This window comes from Gopherus flavomarginatus, chromosome 9 (genome assembly GCF_025201925.1).
Source record: "Gopherus flavomarginatus isolate rGopFla2 chromosome 9, rGopFla2.mat.asm, whole genome shotgun sequence".
Classification (NCBI taxonomy): domain Eukaryota; kingdom Metazoa; phylum Chordata; order Testudines; family Testudinidae; genus Gopherus; species Gopherus flavomarginatus.
In genome coordinates this window covers 9,409,187-9,435,542 of record NC_066625.1, presented here as the reverse complement: position 1 = coordinate 9,435,542, position 26,356 = coordinate 9,409,187, and the positions used below count along the sequence as shown (strand labels likewise).

At 49.2% G+C, this 26,356-nt stretch overlaps 1 protein-coding gene across 3 annotated transcripts in view; it reads right to left on the bottom strand.

The window, feature by feature from the left end:
* Positions 1–26,356, bottom strand: part of FBXL18 (F-box and leucine rich repeat protein 18) — a 103,206-nt gene that overhangs the window by 48,518 nt on the left and 28,332 nt on the right. The window contains exon 5 of one of the 3 annotated variants that reach the window (XR_007776142.1): positions 14,617–14,831. Coding sequence is in view for 2 of the 3 variants with exons in the window: in XM_050966565.1 (XP_050822522.1) it covers positions 14,786–14,831 (46 nt within the window). In the remaining variant the exon portion in view is untranslated. Of the gene's footprint in view, positions 1–14,585; positions 14,832–23,895; positions 24,029–26,356 lie in introns of those variants that run through there. The other 2 variants (XM_050966565.1, XM_050966566.1) reach the window with 2 other exon arrangements.

Here is a 26,356-nt window from a genome sequence, read left to right as displayed (position 1 = left end):
ACTGAGCTAAAGAACTAAGGCCCTGATCAACCTAACTCTCACTGCCATCAATAGACATTTGAGGTCTAAATACCTTTGAGGATGTGGGCTGAAGCCCCTAGCTGGGAGCTGTCACGGACTCATGCCCTCCAGGGGCAGAGGGCACATAATATACGCTGAAATGGCATTTCTGGATGACTGCAGTGACTTTAAACAGGCTGGTTCTTAAATGAGCAGAGTGCTAGAGGTTATTGTGGTTTAATATTCACGTAGGATAAACTAAACAGGGAGAAAATAAGAAAAGAATAAGAAATCTTCATGACTATTTTCTGACAGATGTTGCATTACACAAAAGGAACTTTTTTTTCCCCTGCTGTGTTGATTTCCTGAATAATAATAAGCTCTCGTTCAAAATATATTCTTTTCCTCCATTTGTCAGTCACACCTAAAAAGTCACAGGAACAATTATACCAGGAGCACAGTAACATGGTGAACAAGGTCAATAATAGGGTCCAGTTACTAGCGCAGAAAAAGAGGCAACATCTATTCGTTGTGTACAGTACTAGAGCAATGCACCTTCTGGAGCAACGTGGGCCTGGTCCAAAACCTACTAAAGCCAAAGGGTGTTTTTTCCATTGATTTTAATGGGCTTTGTATCGTGCTGTAAATGGACATGAAGTTTCTGGAATGGGGAAATTTGTGGAGTTTGTGTGTGTGTATTCTGGTTTTGTGTGTGTATTTCTGGATGGGGGCAGGGCGCATTTGATCCTGTGAGCCTGGATTGTGGTACAAAATGTTAAAATATATTAAAAGTGAGTCTTGATCCAGGTGGTAACTCTCATCAAGGCATGTGGGGGAGTGAAATATCCCAGCTCACGTATGCTTGGAGCCTTCATACTCCCGCACGCTGCTGCAAACTCTGCAGTGCCAGTTCTTAATTTCCCAGTGCAACTGAAAAATGTTTAAGTGCAGTCTAGTGGTTGGAGCTGGGACTTCAGGGCTCTCTGACACCGATTGCTGTGTCTCTGCTGGCTACTGTAGGATCGGGTAAGAATCCCAACCACAGAGGGACATGGTACAGTGTAAACTCTAGCTCCTTGGCCAAAAGATGCTATACAAGTGCAAAATAATCATTGTTAAGTGAAACAAAGCTAGATTCAGTGCATGAAATAATAATACCTTCCCCTTCTATAGCACCTTCCTTGAGAGGGTCTCAGAGCTCTATAAAAGCGCCAGTGAATGAAGGTTCACAACAACCTGGTGAGGCAGGTAAGTGTTAACTCCATTTTACAGCTGGGGAAACTGAGGCACAGAAAGGCTAAGTGACTTGCTCAGTCTCATGCCCCAAATTAGGATCAGAACCCAGGCATCCTGACTCCCAGTCCTGGATGGAATAAAGCATCCTCTGCTCCTGCTGAGTTCAGTGAGAGGGGAGGGCTCTTTTTATGAGTAACTCAGAAGGAAGAGTCTTCCTCAGTTTTCATCCAAAAGCCAAGGGCATTTCTTTGTGCCCTCAGCATTGGCCCCTTCTAGCGAGTTGACTTACAAACCTCTGATGAGTAAAAGCCACTGAATAGTTTCCTAGTGCTGGTCTAAATGGGAGCAACTCAGGAGCAAGATTTGCTACGTTCATCTAGGACAGATCCAGCAGCAACCAACAATCAGGATCTCAGTGTAATGGTTCACCCCTAACAGTGCAGCACCCAGTCTTTCATTGTCGGCACTGGGCATGAGCTCACCCCAGGAGAGGACTCGAACCCAGGGTGACTTTGTGGATGAGAGTCTGGGTCCACACTCCAAAAATCCAGATGCAGATCTGGCTTTCTAACTTCCCCAATGTTTGGGGTGAAAGGACTGATCTGTTATGAACAGGGGCTACTTGCAAGATCCGGCTCCATCAGACTCCTACCACTCTTCCCACCATGTACAGGGTACCCACATCTGCGGTTTAGGGCTGGCCCTTCTCTTCTGCTCCTTGCACAAACTGGCCTCCCCTGCCACGGCGATGCGTACCCACAAGCTGTTTCATTTAGGTACAAGAGCTGAAGTAAATGCTAATTTTCATGTCTAATTATGCAGCGCTGGCAGAATCAATATAACTAGCCCCCCTCCATCCCACTGCAATTAGAAGCTGCACATTCTCACATGGAACAGGCTTTAAAAGAATGTTGAGTGTCAGCACTTACCGGCTAATAAATAAGGAAGGAATGTGATGTTCTTGGCCTGCAGGATTTGCCAGTGTCCCCTTTAAAGATGTAATCAGAACTCTGCAGACACACACACACCCTACCCCAAACCAGGCCCACGTATTCTGAAGGCAGGGGTCAGCAGTTTCTTTCTTGCATGTGTTTATCCTCTTAAAGCACAAACAGAATTATGGAGCTGTGAGGTGGAGACTTGGGGGGCTGCATGGAGACCACGTGTATACTGGTGCCTCAGCTTAAATGCAATAGGTCTTTCCGTGAGGCTGGACTACCCAGGGCCACCCAGGGAGGTGGGGGGGCAAGTGGGGCAATTTGCCCCAGGCCCCGGGCCCCACAGGGGACCCCTGAGTCCTGGCCTGGCGGTGGTCTGGGTCTTTGGCAGCATTTCAGCGGCAGGGGGCCCTTCAGTGCTGCCGAAGACACGGAGCAACTTAAGAGCCCCCCCGCCGCTGAAATGCCACCGAAGTCCCGGACCACTGCGGGGTGAGTACAAGAGCCACAGCTCTCCCGCTTTGGGTGGCCCTGGGACTATCTAAAGCAAAGTTGTTTGTCTGTGTCTGCTGCCTGTGCCAGATTCCTCAAGAAACTGAGTTTCCATCCTATTCGATAGCCATGGTTACTGGAAACTCCAGGGCCTTGACAGGATGGTTCGCTCGTCGCTCCCCCTCATTCTTTGAGTTCTAGCCCTACAGGTGAAGGAAGTCCATGTAGTTTTCACTCTGTTCCTTTCCACATCCAGCTTTGGCATTAGCTGGCCCAACTTCCATTGACATGAACGAGAGTTGCCTCTGTTTCTTGCCAGAACTTTCATTCCTATGAACCCCTATTGACACCATAAGCCTCCTCTGCATTGGCCAGGTTTCGAAACCAACACTTCCCCTCTCTTCCTACCCTAAGGGGCTCTATGCAAAAACTCAGACAGAACGGGGGAAGGTGGCATTTAAGAGGTAACTTTTGGGCCCTCCACTGATGCAGGCACTCAGGAGGCCTTGGATGAAACTTCCAGAGAAAAGGACAAACAAAAAGAACATTGTGTATGAAATAGGCATTGAAACTACAATCCAACTCTCATCCAAAAAATAACAGCTGGGACTTCTCGGAACAAGGGAAAAGAAGGAAAAAGACAAGTGTGGTTAAGTTTGGGCCTCCCTTGTCTGATCACAGTTGTTGACTCTTTTCTGGGAGTAGCAGAGGGGTGGAGATTAAAACTCAGCCAGACTTAAAACCAGCCAGAACTATTTCCACATGCCAATAAAATACTGTATGTGAAGTACTTCCTGGACTGTTTGGGGCCTCGTGCTGCATTTAAAACAAAACAGAAGGGATGGGAAACTCACCCAAGCAGAGGCTGAAGTTTGGATTGAACCATGGTGGCTATGCCTGGCCTTTCTTCTCCTCCAAGAGGTTTTGGAGAGGTGGGGAGGGGATTCCTACGTTGTGTGGCACTCCCAGGCCTGACTCAAATGCGATTCCTAACCAAGTAACCGTGCAGCATAGATTACAGCCTGCTTAGTGTATGGCTCAGTTTGCTTTGTGGCCTCAATCTTGGGGAGATGGGTCACAGTCAGCCCTGAGCGCTGAGCTGAAACCCCCAAATTCAGCTCACTTGTGTCTCTAACAGGCTCAGAGCCTTGAAGCGCTTGAGAGAGATAAGGGGAACTAGTAAAGAGTTAAAAAGCTTCGTTGCATTTGTGAAGCCAAACATTCCAGCTCGTCTTGCCAGGATGCATCTTCGGCCTTATTGTTCCCTCCCAGGAATGGGCCTTTTGCTCGTTCAACTGTGTTTATTTCACAAAACAAACTGAAGAGCAGGTGGGTTTGTTTCTGAGCCAGGCTGGAGCTTGGTGGTAGAATTTGGCAGGGCTGCAAAGGAGACAGTTGCCGTGACAGTCTGGTCTGGTTTGAAACGTGGCGGGTTATTGAGTCTGTTCAGCATCAGCTGTTTGGATGTGGCTCCTCCTGTTTTCTCCCTTTCAGTCACTGTCGAAGAGCTCGAGTCAGAGAACTGAGCAAAAAGGCTTTAAAAGATACACAACGGGCCCAATTCAACCCTGCTCCCTTTGCAGGCAAAGGGAGGTTTGTACTGACGTCAATGGGACCAGCCTCAGGCCCTCTCTCTGCAGTGTAGAGTGGCTGATCAAAGGCTGGGAAAGGCTTTTGCTCTGGGAAGTGCCTAAGACAAACGGATCCGAATGCTTTGCATTTTCAAGGGGCGTGACTGGGTCCTCAAGTTCTTCCTGGCACTGGCCCTTGCTCCATTGCAGACCTGGTCTTGTGGTTACAATACTGGGCTGGGACTCTGATCTGGGTTCAGCTTCCCGCTGTCACAGACTCCATGTGTCACCTCGAGCAAGTCACTTCATCTCTCTCTACCTCAGATCCTTCACCTGTAAAATGAGGATATAACGCTACCCTTTGGCTGGCCAAGCAGTTTGTACTGTAAGCTCCCTGGGGCAGGGACTGTCTCTGACTGTGTGATTCTAGAGTGCCTAGCAGAATGGGGCCCCAAGCTACTGGACTATAAGGAACAAGGCAGCCTTGCACAGTGACAGCTCTTCTCCGGCACGATGGGTCCTGCTTGGATGGCAAAAGTCTGCAGATCTGGACCCTACCAAGCATGCTATATAGGTGAAATGACAAGGTCCGATTCACAGAGACCGACATTTCCTCTGGGGACTGTGGGCCTTCCAGGCCACTGAAGTACATGGTACAGCTTGTATGAAATTATTAAAGGAGACAAAGGGTGGTGAAATTCCCTCCTTCTGCCATCTGGATCCTCACACCTCCAGGTGCTCACTGCTGCTTCCAGAGGAACAGAGAAGTGCATCCATCAAAGAGTTCGTGACAGGAGGGCTCATGCTGGGGACAGGTTGACACAGAGGAAGCCGGGTCGAGTGGTTAAAGCGCAGGATGGGGAAGTAGGAGGTCTGCGGTCTATTTCCTGCTCTTCTGCAGGTAAGCACCTTGACTGCACTGTTAAGCAAGTTGCTTAACTGTTCCATGCCTCAGTTTCCCTGGGAAGGATTCTCCCTTCTCTGCTCCAACCAGTCTGAATACAAGGAAGCAGACTGGTACCACCTCATCTATAAAACAGATGTCTTGCCTGCAAACCACTAGCTAGACTGCTTGGATCCAGCTGGACATCTCATGCTGCAGCTGCAGCCCTGGGAACAACAGCAGGAAACTTTGGGCCAGAAAAGCCCGGCTTAGATAAAACCTTTAGTGCTTCATTGCATCAGCACAGAAAGGCCACTGGCTGACTCAGCCCGTTACCCAAGTTATTGTGCCCAGCTGCAAGTTACCACCTGGGCATTGGAAAGGCAGGTTGAATAGTGGGAAACTGTATTATCTAGTGAGTTCTGGCTCAGGCCTTGGAATCAGAAAGAGCCTTGAGTCACCGGGACCTCAGGCAAGTCATTGAACTTCCTCGTTACTTAGTCAACCCACCTGTAAAATTAGGAAAAAGCAAGGACCTGGCTGGAAAAGGAAACAGATGCTGCCCCTGAGCTGAGCTGCTATAAACTGCAGAAAAGAAAACAAAGGCACCTTCCCCGTATCCCCGGAACAATACATCTCAGGAAGCTTAAACCGGAGGGATTTATCGTTAAGAGTCCAGGTACACACCACACTCTGCGCTTAGCCCTGCCCACTTCGCTGTGGTGCACACAAACTGCTGAATTCAGTGGGTTGGTGCAGTGCAAAGCTCTGGGATGTCCCTCTAATACCTGTGAGCTCTGGACTTTTCCGCACATCTTCAGGAGGAAGAGGATACCTGTTTAATATTAACCATGATCATGCTCATTTCCTTATCAGATCGACACCGGATGCTCGGCATCTGTTAAGTGCCACACCACCTGTGACACTCAGCTAACACTAATTGTTGCTTTAATAGAGCTTGTAATGGAATGGCCCCTGCCCAGCGGCTGGTGACCTGAGTCTTCGGAAGTGACCGCGTTGTTGCGGGGAAGGTGGGAGTCTCCAGGCACTCGGTTTGGGGGACTTAATCCAGATGCTTCTCTGCACTACACTCATACCACTGCTGTGCCCAGGAGCTAGCTGCCACCTCTCTCTGTTGTGCTGGCATTTCATCTCTTCCTTGCCTTCCCACACGTGTATAAACACCTCCATACTCTATACCTTCTACTCCAGCTTTGGCACGTAACTATTAAATGATACCTAAGCAAATTCCCTCAGCTTGGAAAAGAGCCGTTTGCCGTAACTCCTTTGAAGTCATCAGGGATTAGTTTGGATCAATAAATCCAGCCTCATGAGTTTCCCAGGCAACAACCACACTTTAGCCTTCAATTTGAGACTCTCCGTGCATTTTAGAAACTCTCCCAACAGCCCAGCTACGTAGGTGTTTATTATTTTGTACGACTGCAGCACGTAGAGGCCCCAGTGGAGCTCAGGGCCCCTTTGTGCTAGGAACTGTACAAACATATAGCAATAGCAGGTCCCTGTCCCAAAGAGCTTGCAGCTAAAGAGATGAGACAGACAAAGAGTAGACAAAAGCAAGTATCAGTATCACCATTTTACAGCTGGGAAACTGAGGCACAGAGAGATTAAGAGATGTGCCCAAGGCCACACAGGAAAATGGTGACGGAGCTGGGAAATGAACCCAGTCTACTAACACTCACAACACCCTCTTTCCTCTCCTTTTAGCATAATTATTCCCACTTTACAGTGGGGAAACAGGTACAGCAAGGTTAACTGACTTGCCGATGGTCTGACAGCCAGACAGCGGCACATCTGGGAACAGCACCTAGCACTCTTGATGCCCTCTTGTACTCTAACAATCAGGCCTTAAACTTCTTATGTCTGGACCCCTTGTGTGTGTCCCAGGCATGTTACTGCAGGTCTAACTCGAACCACAGGCTGCAGCTTAAATGGGTGAGCTGCAGCAAAGCCGTCCTCCAGACCTGCCACCAGGAGCCATGCTGAGACTGTCTCAGCTGGAAGTTGCTCTTTGCAGGTCTTACAGGCAGGGCCGGTGCAAGGAAGTTTCGCGCCCTAGGCAAAACTTCCACCTTGTGCCCCCCCCAGCCCTGCAGCAGCTCCCCCCCCGAAGTGTGCCGCCCGCCCCCATGGCAGCTCCCTACCCCCTGGCCTGAGGAGCCCTGCAGTACCTCCCCACCCTAGCTCACCTCTGCTCCGCATCCTCTCCAAGCAGGACTGCACAGTGGAACCCCTGGGCTGGCGGCTGCTGGCAGCAGCGTGCTGACCCAGGGGACCTCCCTGGGTTGCCGGCGGCGCGCCAGGGCAGCCCAGAGGATTCTGGGGGCCTGGGGTCTTCGGCGGTGGGGGACCCCTGCTTTGGCGGTAATTCGGCAGCGGGGGGCCCTTCCGCTATGGGACCTGCCGCCGAAGTGTCCCGGAGACCCGCCACGGGGCCCCCCCATCGCCGAATTGCTGCCGAAGTGCAGCCAGGTCTTCAGCGGTAATTCTGTGGCGGAGGGCCCCCGCCACGGGTCTCCGGAGCACTTCGGCGACTGGTCCCAGAGCGGAAGGGCCCCCCACAACCGAATTATCGCCGAAGACCGGGCTGCATGTCGGCAGCAGGTCCCGCTTCGGCGGTAATTCACCGGCGGGGGGTCCTTCTGCCCCGGAGCGGACGGACCCCCTGCCAGCGAGGACCAGGAGCAGAATAAGCTCCAGGGGCCTGGGTCCCGAGAGAGTTTTCCGGGGCTCCCAGAGTGAGTGAAGGACCCCGCTCCAGGGGCCTCAAAAAACTCTCGTGGGGGCCTCTGGGGACCTGGGGCAAATTGCCCCTCTTGCCCCCCTCTCTGGGCGGCCCTGCTGGCGTGCTGACCCAGAGGAAGCCCTGGGCTGCTGGCTGCCGCGGAGGCGCCCTGACCTGGGGGACACCCTGGGCTGCCGGCTGCCACTGGCAGCTCAGACTCCCTCTCTGTCCCAGCAGCAGCGGCTGCGCAACCATTTAAAAAAAATTGGGGGGCGCTTTTTGGCGCCCCCAAATTTTGGCGCCCTAGGCAACTGCCTAGTCCACCTAAATGGTTGTACCGGTCCTGCTTACAGGGTGTGAAGTTCTAGTGGATTGTGACAAGGATTGTGCAGTAAGCCACGCTCTGAACAGCCACAATGCGCAGATCGGCCATTAGAACAATGGGCAGTGACCTGCTTTAGACTAACTGATATTTCAGTTGCATAAGCATTTTCGGAACAGTAGTTTAAAGGGCTTCAGTTCAAATGGCAGTTCTGAGTCACTGCCATCCCGTTATCTTGACTCAACCAATTATGACTTTAATCATTCCAAGAATGTCTTCAACTTTGTTCCATTCATTAACATTGTAAAAGAAAAATCTAGCCCCAGCCTCCCCTCTGTCCTATTACAGTCACTCCTGGAGCTATAGCTTTATCGTCTGCAGCTCCGACCCTCTGGAGCAGCCTTCTGCTTCTTCAGCTCAATGATCTTCACATTTCATCAGAAAACAAGAATTAAAATGCTCCTCCTTTGCCTCTACTTTTATTCTCACTGCCGTTATTTCTATTCTATTCAGGTTCTTATACTGCGCTCATCACCATAGTATCTGAGTGCAACGTGACCAACAGCTGTCATGTGTCTGTTCCCTCCACCTCTCCCCAGAGGGAGAACTGTGCGCAGTGGAGAGTTTTGTTTTGAAATTTATTATAATATAGACACACGTACATCAGAGAAGCCAAGGTCATAGGAGACATCTGGCATTTGGAGCGGACAGTAGGGAGGTCTGTGAGCAGGGCCGGCTCCAGCTTTTTTGCCGCCCCGAGCGGTGAAGTGAAATAAAAAGAGAAAGATAAAGCCGAGAGGGACTGAGGGACCCGCCGCTGAATTGCCGCCGAAGACCCAGACGTGCCGCCCCTTTCCATTGGCCGCCCCAAACACCTGCTTCCTTCGCTGATGCCTGAAGCCGGCCCTGTCTGTGAGGGTCCTTAGTTCCTGGGGGAGTTAATTGGCCAGTCTTGGGCTGACTCCCAAGAACATTCTGTCTCCTGCACAGACGAGCTTTACCCTTATTGTGCCAGAGGAGCAGAACTGTCAACGACAGCCTTCATCCCAGAGCTTCAGCTGATCTTTTAGATACCCTGGGCCCAGGCCGCTGAGCACTTAGATAAGGACTCAGACACTCAAACTTGATTCGCTCTTCTATGAGAAGCCAGTGTAGGGAGTGGAGGACAGATGTGATGTTTGTGGTAGCCAGGGTTGCTGAGCAGACACGCTTCGGCATTTTCTAAGTGCTGAAGATTTAATGCCCAGGTATATTGCATTGCTGTAGTCCAGCTGAGAGGCGAAAATAATTGAGGCGGGGTCATCGTTTGCTGGAATGGAATAGAGTCTCCTAGGTAACTGGAGATGGTAGAAAGCATTACTCGCAGATCTTGCAATGTGATAACAGTGTCAGGAATCTAAGCTATGGATCTAATGGACCAAGTGTGGATGTGTACCTTCAGACAAAGAAGATCCACGCTGTGGCAAAAACTCTTCAAAAAGCTTTCTTCTGCCCACCAGCATCATCTCTGTCTTGCTCAGGTTAAACTTCAACCTGCTGTTCTTCATCCATGATATCATCCAAGCACTGGGCCAACTTGACAGTAGTGGGCTGTTTGTATGTGGTGAAGGATCGGCAGAGCTGTGCATCATCTGCATAGGATTGGCACTTAACTCCATGTTGACTAACCAGGAAGGATGTTAGCTGGCATGTAATGGAGACTCTTTGGGAAACTATAGTACAGCGGGTACAGTGAGTTTTCAACTGCACAAAAAGCGCCCTCAGTGAAGGAAACATCTTTGAGCAAAGTATACATTGAATCAGACTTTGCCTCATAGAGTGTCTCACCCTGCCACGGCCAGGGCGTTCCAGTGGTGCCTGGCCAAACAGTTCCAGATTACTGATCTTTTTCCCTTTAAAGAAAAACAACTTAGGAAATTCCATTAAAAAAAAAAGATGTTAAAGGAGAGTTAAAGTTATACAATTAAGCACTTAAGGGATGCACATAAAACTCTACTCTCTTGTGCATACACTTCTTCACTTACATGCTCACATGCTCTCTCTCACATAACGCAATATACTATTTTTTCTCCTGCTCTGAAAGATGCAGCTTGTAAGACGGAGAGGAATAAAGCAGGCTTCTGCAGGAGTCCCTGGCCTCATTCACTATGTATCTCTGTAAAAGACATTCACAGTCTCTACTTGTCTGGTATACACAGAGTGATACAAATGAGGAGACGGTGCTTATGTGTGTATCTAAAGTTGCAGAAAGAACTGTATTATCCTATTTTATTTTTTAAAATGGTATGTGAGCATGTAATTAAAGGCTGCACCTTAATGCCAAGAGAAGGTTGCACGTGTAACTTTCTCTGGCATACCCTGACTTTCGAGTACTTAATTGTGCAACTTTAATGTTCTCTTTGGGTTTTTGATAGAATTGCAAACAGGGCTGGATTCATGGAATTAATTCCATCACCAGGGTCTGGTGCCTCTAGCGCCACTCTTGCAGTTTATACTGTCACTAATAGAGCTCCCCCTGTATTAATTAGATTACTGCAGCCTCGTATGAATCACTGTAATGGGAAGGAAGCTGAACTTGGCCACCAACTTTTGCTGGCCTTTATTATACACATCCCCCACCCTAAGGCACATGCCACGGGCACAAGGCAATATCTGGACTCCTAGGAACTGCTGTTCAGGAAAAGGGACACGTATCCATCTACCCAAAGTCATAACCCCTGGTGTGACAGCATGCCACAGAAAGCCTCACAGGCAGGCTCCTCTGGGAACATCTGGGGAAAGCAGAGAACTCAACGCAATAATAAAACCCAACAAAAAACAATGAGCAGCACCTTCTGATCATAACAACCTAGTGTCCTAAGTAAAGCTTGTGGCCAACATATGCACGCAGCTTGCTGAAGGCGAGTCAGAGTCACACTTAACAGATCTCCAGGCCAGGGGTTAGGCGATTGGGAAACTGATGCTGGAAAGAGACAGAAAATCATGTTTAAATCTCAACAGGAACAGTCGTCCTGCCAAGGAAAACTGACCTACAAAAACCAAAGAGATTTTTGCTCCAAAGCACCTAAGTCACTTTTGAAAACAGGACTTAAGCTCTTAAGTCACTAGGCCCTTTTGAAAATGTTACCCAAGATTGCAAAAGAACAAAGTCCTGGGTGGATAGCCAAGATTCTGTGATATTTTGGAACTGGCAATAGGGGCTTAACTAGTATCCTGAGCCATAATTTCTGCTCCTTCTGTTTGCTAGTTGGTTGCTGCCCTCCACCCCAGGGGTGGCTGCATTTCAGAGGTGTGCTATGTATACTGTGACAGGCTCTGGGAGTCTTTAGGATGGAAGGTTCCAGAGACACGTAAACGATGGTTATAAATATTGCTCGATCTGTAGGTGTGGTTATAACATGTGGTCAATGAAATGTAGGGCTCGCATTGAGATTTAGAGTAGGAAGGTTCAGGATCAGAGTTTTGGTTTTAGGGTGACGTCAAGAGCCCAGCAGCATTTCACTCCCGTGACAAGCAGGCATCCGGTTTGCCAGGGAGATAAAGTGACCTTTTCTATGCCTGCTATTCAGCAGCAACAAGTCCAAATGCCTTCCAAAGTAAAACCCCAAGAGCACAGCCACAAAGAGCAGTTCCCCGTTGTGGTGTGGGAGTGAGATGCCCGAGATACCGTCTAATTCCTGAGGTCCCATCCGTGCATGTGACACCTGTCCATGCTACGTAGACTCTGCTGTGGAGAAAACTCGTGCCTTTGTGTGTGAAAGCAGCGGCGAAATCGGCCTTCCTGCCTGGCTACTGCAGGGAATGGAAACCACAGCAGTGTTTCATGACCGCATTAAACTCAAATGTTCCCAGCGTCTCAGGCAGTGGAGATCCTGCCTGGCACAGTGCCACAGAGGCCAGCGCTGTCAGGGAGGCTATTTCAGCCTGCAGGGCAATTTACCAGAAATGACACAAAGGGAGAATATACCGCAGAGCTATTAACATTCCTTCCGACAATGGAGATCCTGAGCCTTTACAAATCAAAGAGGCAATATTTTGCCTTTCCTTCTCTCTTTCCTTTTTCCTTTAAAATTAAAAAGCCTTCAGCTATATCCTCCCTGGCCAGGAGGGCGGTTTCATTTAGACTCTCCCACCCCTCCCCCACAACCCAGGGGCTGTGGTGCAGCTCAGCTGGTGGGTGGGATGAATAAAGATGGATTTTTAGCCTCATTCGATCCTAAAATCACCCCCGTTCTTTCCTAAACTGGCCCAGTTGCCCCACCCTGAATTGGCTGATCAGGATAAACTTCCATTTCCAGTGCTCCATTTTTGCCCCGGCACCATTAGGGTTAGCAGTTCATAGCCCTGGCAGCTCTGGGCTCACGGCCAGCAGCTGCAGCTCTCCGGCCGCCCAGCTCTGCCAGCAGCACCACCCGTGGCAGCAGTGCAGAAGTAAGGGTGGCAATACACCCTACCATGCCACCCTTACTTCTGTGCTGCTGCTGGCCGTGGCTCCGCATTCAGAGCTGGGCGCCTGGCCTGCGACCGCCGCTCTCCCGCTGCACAGCTTGACCCCGACCCTTTTTTCATTACAAATTAAGCACTGACTATTCCAATCCATACGAGCCAGGCGATCTCTCCGAGGATGTTTCCTATTTAAAGGTGGCACAGTCAGTGTCCCACTAGTTAGGTTCTAACTAGACTCCCGGGTGGTTATGCCAGGGCTTATTCCTTACAAAAAGAGGTCACGGTGCCCATTTACTGTAATAATACTGTGTTCTTATGGCTATCCTAGGGGTACATGAAGCTAAAGTGTGGCCTTTTGGCAGTGAAGACTGATCCTTCGTTCACGATGTATACATGAAGCTAAAACCAAAAACACGCTGTGCTTATATCAGATGCCCTTTCAAGCTCTGCACTTCCAAGTATTATTTCCATTTTACAGATGAGCCAACAGAGGTGACTTACCTAAGATCACCAAGCAGGTCACAGGCAGAGCTCAGAAGAAAACCCAGATCTCCTGCCACCCAGCCCTGTGCCTTATCCCCTAGGCCACATTACAGGGGCCTTTACTGATTTGTGGTGAACAGTGGCCCTTGGTTTTCTTATGGCTACGCTCAGCTGATGAAATGATGTCAGTTACCAGAGCAAAGAGCTTTCTCTTCAGCTGAGTGGAAACAGAGATGGCTCCAGGGTGGCATGCACACATGCTGAAGGGTAGCATTGAACGAGTGTGTGGTGTGATGGACATTATGGATGCTAGGACATTATGGCACCTGCCACTTCTGAATGTGTATTTTGAAAATATCTGCCATGATGTGGGAGGTCACGTCTTTGCCCCTGAGCACTGCGTCACCTCCCATTTGTTGCGACCTGCTGCCTGTGGCTACACAGCGCATCACGTTGCAGCAGAGGTGAGAAAGTGATCTCGACACTTATGGGCCAATCTATCCCTGCTGACTCCTGTACATTCTAGCACAGAATCTCCCATCCCTTAACTGAGGCACAGGGACCCGCGAGAGGCCCAGACACAAAGCTGGAGCTATGCTAGAGTCCAAGCCATCTCCCTCTTCGAATATCATCCTTACTCCTTGAAACACAGTTTCAGCCATTTAGCCGGCTTACAATACTTCAAAACAGTCCCCTGATTTCCAATTCACGGATTGCCAGCGCTACATAACCTAGGACTCCTGGCACCACACAGCTCACTTTAAAACCCTCAAAAAAACCTTTTTCTTTTTTTGGTTTAAAAAATAAAAGGGGGCCATAAAATATCTTAGATTCATACTTCAAAACAGCTTATTTGTGTAATTGCCAAAAAAAATTTGGTACAATGACTAATTAGCGAGCTCCTGCTTCGTACCCTGTAAACAAATGTATTTGTAACCAATTTGCAAGCACTTTGCATAAGGAGCCCAGAACACTCGTGCCTGTTTGATGCATTTTGACATTAATTTGATAACAGTGGCTTAACAAGGAATCCAGGCTCCCTGGCTATAAATATGCCGCTTTTCCGTTTCCTTTTATCTGCACAGTGAAATAATGTTGTTTTTCCCCCTGCTGCAATAACAACCATCCAGCCCTTTCATGAATGCCCTTTAGCATTTTTGAGGTATTTGTTCTGCAGACAGCAAAAGGGTTTTGTTTTTTTTTAAATATATTTTTTTAATTCTTATATATTTGAGGGAAAGTGGTGCTGGTTCTGTGATAATGGGGCTTCTGGGAAGTGCTGCTGAGAGCCTTGTCTGTTCAAAGGGAAATATGTCTCCATCCATCAATAAGTTCTGTGCTTGCGCTATCAATCTCATCGTCCTATCCCCTGTCTTCAGGGCATTGGCCTGCCTTCCTCACTTGAGGCTTTACCAGAAAGCAAACAAAACAGGAACTGGAGGCCATTGGAACAATAAACCCAGCATGAAACAAGGTAGGGAATGAGGATCATATGGAAATACCTGAGTGTCAGAGCACTTTGCACCTGGCCTTTGATCTCAGTCACTAACGTCCTTGGAGGCTGGGGCCTGAGTCCATCCAATGGATGAATAGGAAGAGCCAAAAGGATATGGCACGAAGATAGCCAAGTACAGCACTGCAGGCAGATCGTCAACATCTCCAGTAGGATCTTTATCCTTCAGCCAAAGGTGAGGGAGTGGATGTGCGGTAGGAGAACCTGGGTTGGAGGGGGTCAAGACTACTGGGAGCAAGGTTGCTGTCCCTCTAATTCTACTGCTAAAACCCCTTTCACGCTTTGGCCACTGCTTGCGCCAACCACGGCAACCACCATCTCCTGCTCCTTTCTGGCCTCCCCTATTCATCTCATTTCATCCTCTTACAACCTACCTAAGCTGCAGCTCTAGAAACAGTCTCCCACTCCTGATGCTGGGAACACGTCACTGTCTTCCAGTGATGAGCTGCCAAAATATTAACAACCGGTTCCCTCCTCCTTACCCCATGAGGTGGTCATGCCCCTCCCGGGACTCCTGCCTCATCCAACCCCCCATGTTCCTTGACAGCCCCCCCCCGGACCCCTGCCCCATCCACCTCCCTTCCCTGTCCCGACTGCCCCCTGCTGCCCCATCCAACCACTGCTCCTTCCTGACTGCCCCCCGAGGACCCTTGCCCCCATTCAATCCTCCTGTTCCCTGCCCTCTGACCGCCCCGACACTAATCCATCCCTCCAACTACCTTGTCCTCTATCCAACACCCCCTCCATGCTCCCTACCCCATTACCGCGCTGCCTGAAGATGAGGGCTGGGCTGGGGCCGGGGCCGGGCTGGGCCGCTCGGCCAGGGTTGGGAACAAAGTCAGGGCGCTCGGCTGGGGCCGGAGTCAGGGTGACCAGCTGGCCGGGGCAGGGCCGGAGCCGCGATGCCCAGCCGGCCGGGCCCAGGGACTGGGCCGAAGCCGCGCCGCCCAGCCAGCCAAGGTTGGGACTGGGACGGAGTTGCGCCACCCAGCTGGCTGCGGTCACGACCAGGCTGGAGCTGCGCCGCTCAGGGATGGGGTCGGGGGCCAGGCCGGAGCTGTGCGGCGCCTGGACCCTTCCTCACAGCCCCAGGCCTGTACCCCAGCTATACCTGCAGGAAGCCACTACTTCCTTCTCAGCTCTCCCCGGCTTCCCGCGCAAACAGCTGATTCGCAGAAAGCTGGGGAGAGGAAGGAGAAGTCTCGGAAGCTTTCAGAGGAGAAGGCAGAGGCCGAGGCAGAATAAGGTGAGCTGGGACTGGGGGAAGGGCAGGCAGCTACTGGGGCTTTTGTTAAAATTAAAAGCACTTTTCAAAACAGTTCTCCCTCGAGGGACAACCGGTTCTAAAAGGGCTTCTAAATTTAACAACCGGTTCCCGAGAACTGTTGGGAACCGGATCTAGCTCACCACTGCCTATGAGTAGGGCACTTGGAGCTAGGGTTAGGGTGCCCACGGGTAGGGCTTCTCGCCCTAGGGTTAGGGTTCCTAAAAGTAGGGCATTTGGAGGTAGGGTTAGGGTTCCTATGGATACAGTACGTGGAGCTAGGGTTAGGGATCCTAAAGGTAGGGCACTTGGAGCTAGGGTTAGGGTTCCCATGGGTAGGGCGCAACGCCCTAGGGTTAGGGTTCCTAAGGGTAGGGCACTTGGAGTTAGGGTTAGGGTTCCGATGGGTAGGGCATTTGGAGCTAGGGTTAGGGTTCCGATGGGTAGGGCATTTGGAGCTAGGGTTAGGGTTTCTATGGGTGGGGCTTCCCGCCCTAGGTTATGGTTTCTAAGGGTAGGGCACTTGGAGCTAGGGTTAGGGTTCCTATGGGCAGAGCTTTCAGCCCTAATGTTAGGGTTCCTAGGGGTAGGGCATTTGGAGCTAGGGTTAGGGTTCCTATGGGTAGGTCATTTGGAGCTAGGCTTAAGGTTGTATGGGTATGGCTTCCCACCCTTTGGTTAGGGGTCCTAAGTGTAGGGCACTTGGAGGTAGGGTTAGGGTATGGCACTTGGAGCTAGGGTTACGATTCCCAAGGGTAGGGCACTTGGAGCTAGGGTTAGGGTTCCTATGGGTAGGGCTTCCCGGCCTAGGGTTAGGGTTCGTAAGGGTAGGGCACTTGGAGCCAGGGTTAGGGTTCCTATGAGTAGGGCTTACAGACCTAGGGTTAGGGTTCCTAAGGGTAGGGCAGTTGGAGCTAGGGTTAGGGATCCTAAGGGTATGGCACTTGGAGCTAGGGTTAGTGTTCCTATGGGTAGGGCTTTCCACTCTAGGGCTGAGGTTCCTAAGGGTAGGGCACTTGGAGCTAGGGTTAGGGTTCCTAAGGGTAGGGCACTTGGAGCTAGGGTTACGGTTCCTATGGGTAGGGCTTCCCGGCCTAGGGTTACAGTTCCTAAAGGTAGGGCAGTTGCAGCTAGGGTTAGGGTTCCAATGGGTAGGGTGCCACGCCCTAGGGTTAGGGTTCCTATGGGTAGGGCACTTGGAGCTAGGGTTAGGGTTCCTATGGGTAGGGCTTCCCACCCTATTGTTAGGGTTCCAATGGGTAGCTCACTTGGATCCAGGGTGAGAGTTCCCATGGGTAGGGCACTTGGAGCTAGGCTTAGGGTTCCTATGGGTAGGGCTTCACGCCCTAGGGTTAGAGTTCCTATGTGTAGGGCACTTGGAGCCAGGGTTAGGGTTCCTATGGGTAGGGCTTCCCACCCTATTGTTAGGGTTCCAATGGGTAGCTCACTTGGATCCAGGGTGAGAGTTCCCATGGGTAGGGCACTTGGAGCTAGGCTTAGGGTTCCTATGGATAGGGCATTTGGAGCTAAGGTTAGGGTTCCTATGCGTAGGGCTTCCCACCCTAGGGTTAGGGTTCCTAAGGATAGGGCGCTTCGAGCTAGGGTTAGGGTTCCTAAGGGTACGGCTTCCTGCGCTAGGGTTAGGGTTTCTAAGGGTAGTGCACTTGCAGCTAGGGTTAAGGTTCCAATGGGTAGGGTGCCACGCCCTAGGGTTATGGTTCCTATGGGTAGGGCACTTGGAGCCAGGATTAGGGTTCCTATGGGTAGGGCTTCCCACCCTATTATTAGCATTCCTATGAGTAGCTCACTTGGATCTAGGGTAAGATAGGGCACTTGGAGCTAGGGTTAGGGTTCCTATGGGTAGAGATTCCTGCCCAAGGGTTAAGGTTCCTATGGGTAGGGCACTTGGAGCTAGGGTTAGGGTTCCTATGGATAGGGCACTTGGAGCTGGGGATAAAGCTCCTATGAGTAGGGCATCCTGTCCTAGGGTTAGGGTTCCAAAGGGTAGCACACTTGGAAGTAGGGTTAGGGTTCCTAGGGGTAGGGCTTCCCACCCTAGGGTTAGGGTTCCTGTGAGTGGGGCACTTGGAGCCAGGATTAGGGTTCCTAGGGGTAGGGCTTCCCACCCTAGGGTTGGGGCTCCTAAGGATAGGACACTTGGAGCTAGGGTTAGGGTTCCTATGGGTAGGGCACTTGGAACTAGGGTTAGGTTTTCAATGGGTATGGCTCCCTGCCGTTGGCTAAGAGTTTCTAAGGATAGGACACTTGGAGCTAGGGTTCGGGTTCCTATGGGTAGGGCACTTGGAGCTAAGGTTAGTGTTCCAGTGGGTAGGGTTTCCCAGCATAGGGTTAGGGTTCCTATGGGTAGGGCACTTGGAGCCAGGGTTAGGGTTCCTATAGGCAGCTCACTTAGATCTAGGGTAAGAGTTCCAATGGGTAGGGCACTTGGAGCTAGGGTTAGGGTTCCTATGGGTAGAGATTCCAGCATTAGGGTTACTGTTCCTAAGGGTAGGGCATTTGGAGGTAGGGTTAGGGTTCTGATGGGTAGGCTTTCCTGCCCTAGCGTTAGGGCTCCTTAGGGTAAGGCACTTGTAGCTAGGATTAGGGTTACTATGGGTAGGGGTTAGGGTTCCTAAGGTTAGGGCACTTGGAGCTAGGGTTAGGGTTCCTATGGGTAGGGTGCCACACCCTAAGGTTATGGTTCCTATGGGTAGAGCACTTGGAGCTAGGGTTAGGGTTCCTATTGGTACGGCTTCATGTCCTAGGGTTAGGGTTCCTATGGGTAGGGCTTCCCACCCTATTGTTAGGGTTCCTATGGGTAGCTCACTTGGATCTAGGGTAAGAGTTCCTATGGGTAGGGCACCTGGAGGTAGGGTAAGGGTTCCTATGGGTAGGTATTCCCGCATTAAGGTTAGGGTTCCTAAGGGTAGGGCACTTGGAATTAGGGTTAGGGTTCCTATGGGTAGAGATTCCAGCCCTAAGGTTAGGGTTCCTATGGGTAAGGCACTTGGAGCTAGGGTTAGGGGTCCTATGGGTAGGGCTTCCCACGCTAGGGTTAGGGTTCCTAAGGGTAGGGCAATTGGAGCTAGGGTTAGGGTTCTTATGGGCAGTGATGATCTGCCAAAATATTAACAACTGGTTCCCTCCTCCTCACCCCATGAGAGGGTGATACCCCCTCCCCAGACTCCTGCCCTATCTAACCACCCACCTTCCTTGACAGCCACCACCCCCTGGACTCCTGCCCCATCCACCCCCCTTCCCTGTCCCCTGACTAACCCCTGCCGCCCCATCCAACCCCTGCTCCTTCCTGACCACCCCCCCGGGACCCTTGCCCCCATTCAATCCCCCTGTTCCCTTCCCTCTGACTGCTCCAACACTAATCCACCCCCCCAACTCCCTTGCCCTCTATCCAACACCCCCTCCATGCTCCCTGCACCCTTACCGCGCTGCCTGGAGATGGGAGCCGGGCCAGGGCCGGGCCGCTCGGCCAGGGTTGGGACTAAAACCAAGGCTCTCGGCCAGGGCCGGAGTCGGGGCGCCTAGCTGGCCAAGGCTGGGCTGGAGCTGTGTCGGCCGGGGATAGGGTCTGGGGCCAGGTCGGAGCCATGCGGCACCTGAAGCCCTCCTCGCACCTCTGCCCCCCTGCTCCAGCTCATCTGTGGGAAGCCACTGCTTCCTTCTCAGCTCTCCCAGGCTTCCCGCGCAAACAGCTGATTTGTGGGAAGCCGGGGAGGGGGAGGAGAAGCCTTGGGAGCGTTCAGGGGAGAAGGCAGAGGCGGAGATAGGTGAGCTGGGGCCGGGGGAAGGGCAAGCAGCTGCTAGAGCTTTTCTTAAATTTAAAAGCCCTTTTCGAACCAGTTGTCCCTTCTAAAAGGGCTTCTAAATTTAACAACCGGTTCCCGCGAACCGGTGGGAACCGGCTCCAGCTCACCACTGCTCTCCTCTTCAGACTCTTTCCCAGGCTTCCCCTCTCCCTCAGTGTCCAAGTCATGCTCTGTAGGGTTCTGCATTGTCTATATCTCTGCTCCCCATTCTTCCTACTTCCTCCCAGCCAGCTCCTCCCATGGCTCCTGACCACCTGACCACCTTGCATCCTTTTCCAATGCTATTCTTTGTACTATCTTAATGCTGCCTGTCATACAGCAAACTCGGTGCTAATCTGCATAAAACCACCATAGCACCTAAAGATCCTAACCAATATCTCTTCTTCAGATGCTAACACATATTCATAGTAGGAGACAGTCCCTGCTTCAAAGAACTTATAATCTAAATAGACAAGCAGGTTTAAAACAAACAAGGAAGTATTTTTTCACACAACACACAGTCAACCTGTGGAACTTCTTTCCAGAGGATGTTATGAAGGCCAAGACTATAACAGGGTTCAAAAAAGAACTAGATAAATTCATGGAGGCTAGGTCCATCTATGGCTATTAGCCAGGATGGGCAGGGATGGTGTTCCTAGCCTCTGCTTGCCAGAAACTGGGAATGGGCAACAGGTGATGGATCATTTGATGATTACCTGTTCTGTTCATTCCCTCTGGGGCACCTGGCATCAGCCACTGTTGGAAGACAGGATACTGGGGTAGATGGACCTTTGGTCTGACCCCATATGGCCGTAATTTTCTTATGTTCATTAGCCCCATTTTACAGATGCAGAACTGAGGCAGACCGAGATTGACACGTGCACATGTTTGGCTAACCTGTTCGTAAAAACCTCCCATGCCAGGTATTCCACAACCTCCCCAGGTAATCTGTTCTGGTGTTCAACTATCCTTGAGCTAGAATTCTTTTTCCTAATATCTAATCTAAAGCTCCCTTGCTACAAACTAAGCCAATTATTTCTTATCATGCCCTCAGTGAACACGGAGAACAATTGATCACTGTCCTCTTTATAACAACCTTTTACATATTTGAAGACTTATGGCCCCCTGAGCCTTCTCTTCAGTAGACTAAACATGCTCAATATTTTTCAGGCTTTCCTCCTATACCATGTTTTAACTCATTCAGTTTGGGATCCACTCTAACCCCCAGATCCTTGTTTGTAGCACTGCTGCCTGACCAGTTATTCCCCAAGTTGTATTTGTATATCTGATTTTTTTCATTCTTATTGAGTTTCATCTTGTTGATTTCAGACCAATTCTCCAATTTATTAAGAGCAAGTTCCCCATTTAAACATCTTGGGCCAAATTCAGCCCTGGTATAACTCCACTGACTGCACTGACCATCTAAGGCAGAGAGTCTCAAACCTTTTGCCAGCACCAGCCCATTTTAATGAAGTATTTCCTGCTGGGATTCCAGACAGCACACAGTATCCCATTTAGAAGAGCCAAATAGCACCCTCCGCCTTGTGTGACCTCATACATATGGGGCATGCGAGGTCATACGGTGCAGAAGACCCCCATGTTGTAGAACAAAATGTCATCCTCACTGCATTGGGACCTCACACACACTGTACATGCAAGGTCTTGGTGTGAGGCGCAAAATGGGTCCTCCACACACTAGGGATTGCCATGACCCCATGTGCTGGTGGTACGACCTCATTTGGGATTGTTACCCACAGTCTGGGAACCATTGATCAATGGCATATGGGCGCCCTCAGCCAAATAATCTGGTCTTAGAAATTCACTGTCCTTGAGGGTCCACCAGAGCCCATTTCCTCCAGCCTTCAAGACAGGATGCAAGACATTTGTTTCAGTAGCTCTACCTTCTAGTTTTGTTGCCTCCTTAATTTTCTGTTTGAAAACTGTTTTGAATCTGTCATGGTGGGTAACCGTTGCTACACAAATTGAAATAACAACAGGAAGCTAACACATGCAGTCTACAGGACCCATTCCCTGTACCAATGCAAACCCCATAGACTCATTCCACTCTTGAGCTAGCAGGTCTGTTTCTCAGAGCATATGACAACACAAGAAGCCAATTCAACAGTATGGAGACTGGGAGAAGATTGCACAGAAGGCAGAGATAGAAAAGACTTGGATCATCTCCTCCATCTTCTCACTCATGAGGGATTGTTCCCTACCTTGCAGAGCCATTGATAAGAAGCTGAGTTTCTTTGCGCACAGCCCAGGCTGCTTTCATTGCCAGGTGATTTCTTTTAGATAGTTAGATTCATTATCTTGGCTGCAGATACTTTTCTGAATGTTCAGGTCTCCTTCTAAACAAGGCTCTGTAAGCAAATATTTGTACAGTCCTATTCCTTGCGCTTGATACCCTGACTTTCCCTTGGCCTGAGACTGCTGGCCCTAATCTATCATCTTGCTCAGGACAGTGCCTATTTCTGAGCCAGCCAATAGTCCCAGTCCAGTGAGACCCATTAAATAAGATAGACCTCCACATCTGGAGCTGTTTACATGTCATACAAAGGAGTAATTATAAAGAAAAGTGGAGAGGTGGAGCATGCGGACAGGCTGCTGTTAATCTGCATGGGTGGAGGAACGTCAGCTCAGATAAAAAAAAAGTAATAATTAAGGTGAGCCCCTGCCTGGCAGGCATAACAAACTTTTCCTGTCTGGAAATTTTATGAAAGAGGCACAACCATCTCTCACTTCACCTTACAGCTTGCAACATACGAACCTGTCCTCCTGCTACTTCATTTGGAGAGCGATGAGAGATCTTGGAACATTTGCTCAGAGTAGCTGTCCCGAAAGACTCACACATTCCTTCTCTCTCACTCCCAAAGGGAGCTTTCTTTGACAAGCTTCTTAGGGCAGATAGGTGGGCAGTGAACCAGTTACATTATGATCTTCACCTCGTGCTGGAATCTAGCTTCGAGTTCACCTTTTCGTGACAGTTTGACCTCCTGGCCTTCACTTGTCTTCAGACTCAAGTGGTGAATTGGTAGTCCTCCTGAGTATTTTTTATTCCATGTCCTAAATAGTTGGATGACTGATGGGCGCTGTTATACAACTACCCTGTTCCCCTCTTCTCCAAAAGTAGCTGCAGAGCCCCTTTATCTCCCTTACTCAAGTCATGGGACTGTTAAGAGACTTAGTAGCACAGAAGTGGCTGGACAGAGTAGAAAGATGGTCAAAGGTTAGAACAGCTCTGCTCCCAGGTGGGCCTCTCTCATGCTAGGCAAGTCACTTAATTTCTGTGCATGTTTCTCTATCTGGAAAATGGGAATGCCACCCCTTCTTGGTAAAGTGCTCCTAGATAGTCTGCTGAAAGGCACTATTACCAGAACAAAATTTGAAAGCTAGTTGTCTCTAGGCATATGTTTCCTTTACATTTCATCCTAGTGGGACTCCCTCTCATCTGCCAGTACATCTGATGCTAGAGTTGCAGACTAAAATGTTTGAGTCATTTTCCCCCCCAATTCCTCCTCTCAGATTATTAATGCTGAAACAATGCGGCAAATCTCAGCAATAATGCTTGGCGTTCTGGAATAGAGTCAGACAGCACATTCCTTCCTCAGCCTCCTCCTCTCTTATCTCTTTTCCTCCCCCCGAAAAGCACATTTAGATAAGCGTTATTGGAATGATAAAACAAAACCATAACTTAAGCATTTGTGAGTGAAATGTAGAGGAGGCTCCTCACGGGTTGCACCTTAGGTCAAACCTGCCAAAGCAGCAAAGGAAAAGATACGCTCTAGTTCAAGCAAGTTATTTTGGGGAAGTTCCATGGCCCGTGTTACGCAGGAGGTCAGGCTAAATTAACACATGTTCCTTTTGTCCTTAGAATCTATGAAAAAGGTCACAAACCATGAGCCACTTTCAGGAGACTTGCTTTTGTCACTCCCGAGTGCTATTCCACCAGATGCAAGGCGCTCAATATTCTATGAGCTTGTTTACACACGTGCATCGGTTTAGTTAAACTGGTGAAATACCAGTTTTAAACAAGTGTCCGCACTGGGTTACATTTCAGTTTAGCTTTGTCCCGGAACATTTAAACTCAAGTAAGCCACATACAGTTCTGCTCCCAGCTGGGCCTCTCTCGCGCTAGGCAAGTCTCTTAATTTCTGTGCATTTAAATTAAACGATTTAAGCATGTGCAAATATGCAGCTACATCATTTCAAGAGTTTAAAATCACACCTTTAATGAAACAGGCACGACTCTGATTGTGGACCAGGCCTCAGACATCTGCTCTAGCAAACTTCATAGCCGTTGCTCATTACTGGAGAAACAATGACGGAAGCTGTAGTACAGACAGGATGCAAGAATTTTTACCACTCTGGTTACAGCTTGTATGTTGTTCTACTGTAGACAGATAGAGGCTGCTGCCACTCCAGCTAATACCATGTATGAGGAGGACTTGGTACAGTACTCCAAAAATACCCTTCCATCAGGCTTAGACAGCTGATGGCACATGCACCACCAACCACCTACACAGGCGCCTCATGAAACCAGACATCAGGATTCTATCTGATGTGGCAAAGAAGAGGTTACGGACCCAGAGGTGCTGATACAGGTTTAATCCTCATCCAATTTGGAGGTCACAGAAAAAGATTTGATTAGTGGTGATTCAGACAGTTGATTATTTTTAACACTTTCACCATTTTGTTGTATTTCCTAGATTTATTTATTAAATTCTAGATTCCTTTTTCTCTGCACTGATCTCAGGTCAAATGAGTCTCTGAAATAAGGATGCTGTAATTTCACTCAACTACACAAATTGACTCCCAATACCCCCGGGTCACATTTTGCTGCAGTCAGATTGGTCAGCTCCTTCCTGGACTGGCGAGAATGCTTGCAGGGGCACTACATTAATAGGCAGATCTTTTCAAAGAGGTTCTCCCCTCCAGCAATGTTAACAAGTACATAGGGTCTGAAAGTACACATTATTCAGCTTGGCCAGGGCCTGGGGACCAGGTGGCTGCAATGCATTACTTAATCTACCTACCCACCTTGAGAACTTGGGCTCAAATTTAGCATAGGCAAAGTTCATACGCAAGTTACCATTTCAGCTGGACAGATATAAGGGGGAGGATTTTCAGGACTGGGCATGTGAAGTCACCATTGTTCTGCCTCCAATAGTGCATACACCAGTTGGCAGTTACAAGTTTAACTGGTCATTTTGTGCACAAAGTTACTGTGATGAGGTAAATTTTTGCATCGGTAATCCTGAAAATCCAGGCTTGTGCCATAAGTCTAAAGGTCTGAGAGTGAGAACCTCTAGGTTCTACTCCTGACTCTGCCACAGACTGAGTGAACTTGGGCTAATCGTTTCACCTCTGTATGCCTCAGTTTACTCATCTGTATACCAAGAGTAGTCCCTATCTCAGGCAGCGTTGTGAGGCTTAGTTTATTTAGTCAAGTGCTTTGTGATCCAGGGAGGAAAGGTGCTATATAAATACAAGCCAACACCTTTCTCCATTAAATACATAACTGAGCCCCTAACTGCAAACAGTAGGGGTGTTCCAAGTCAAAACTGAAGTGGGCTAGCAGAGCTGTGACTGAAAGCTTAGAACAATCCTACTCACAACATGCTTGGCTGTAGCCAGTACCAATACGGTCCTTAACATACCCATATCGCTTCTGTTTAACTTTAAACACAAAAGTGTGCCCCTTGGCAATGTTTCTTTCCCCCCTCTCGTCGTTGTTGAAGACAATAAAAAGGCAGGAGGCAATGAACTGGACCTGTTTTAAAATCAGTTTCACTCTTTATTTGAAATCTTTTACATGCCACAAATGTACATGAAAAATTGCACATTGAGAATGTGGTTCACTATTATGACCAAAGAGCGAGCTGTAAATACAAGTGTAAAACAAGTGCACAGATGGAGCTGTTAAAACTGAGGAGTTTGTCAGTCATTTGCAAACAGGCTGCTTGGGTTCCTGGTGTCATTTAGCACATCACAGGCTAAATCTTGATTTTAGGAGCCACCCTCTAGCTTTCATGTTGTTGGTGTAACACCCGTCCTCACTCTCACTGGAACACAATTCTCTTGCAGCAAGCTGAAACCACGGTTTCAGCAACAGATATACCAAAAAAGGGGATGTTACTAAGAGACCAACTGCTCCTTAAATGTCTTTTTTTTAAATTCAACATTTTGACGACAAAGTTTCACCCTCTATTGACATAGGAGTGAATACAGGAGAGTCTCAACGGAACAGGGACTTTGCACTGACATTTTTCAAAGAAAATTTTGACAAAAAAACCATTTCCCTAGCAGCCTTCGGCAGAGTTGCCGCTTCCACTTCAAAGGAGAAACTTCAAAAACAAATCCGATGTCCTAATGGTTTTGTGCTACGTTACTTAATTGTCATACAGCTAATTAGCAATGCCTGATTTCACATTCTCAGCACGTAGAACTTGTTCACATAAGAGGGGCTACTTACAAAAAAATAAATAAATAAAACAAGGCACCAGGCATCCAGACTCCTGTGACAGTAACATAAAATGCTACACTTGAGCATTTACAAAGCTAAAATAAAAAACATTTAGTAATTAAACCTAAATTGATCGGTCTTCTTTCAGATCTAGGAGGGTGTGTGTGTGTGTGTGTGTGTGTGTGTGTGTGTG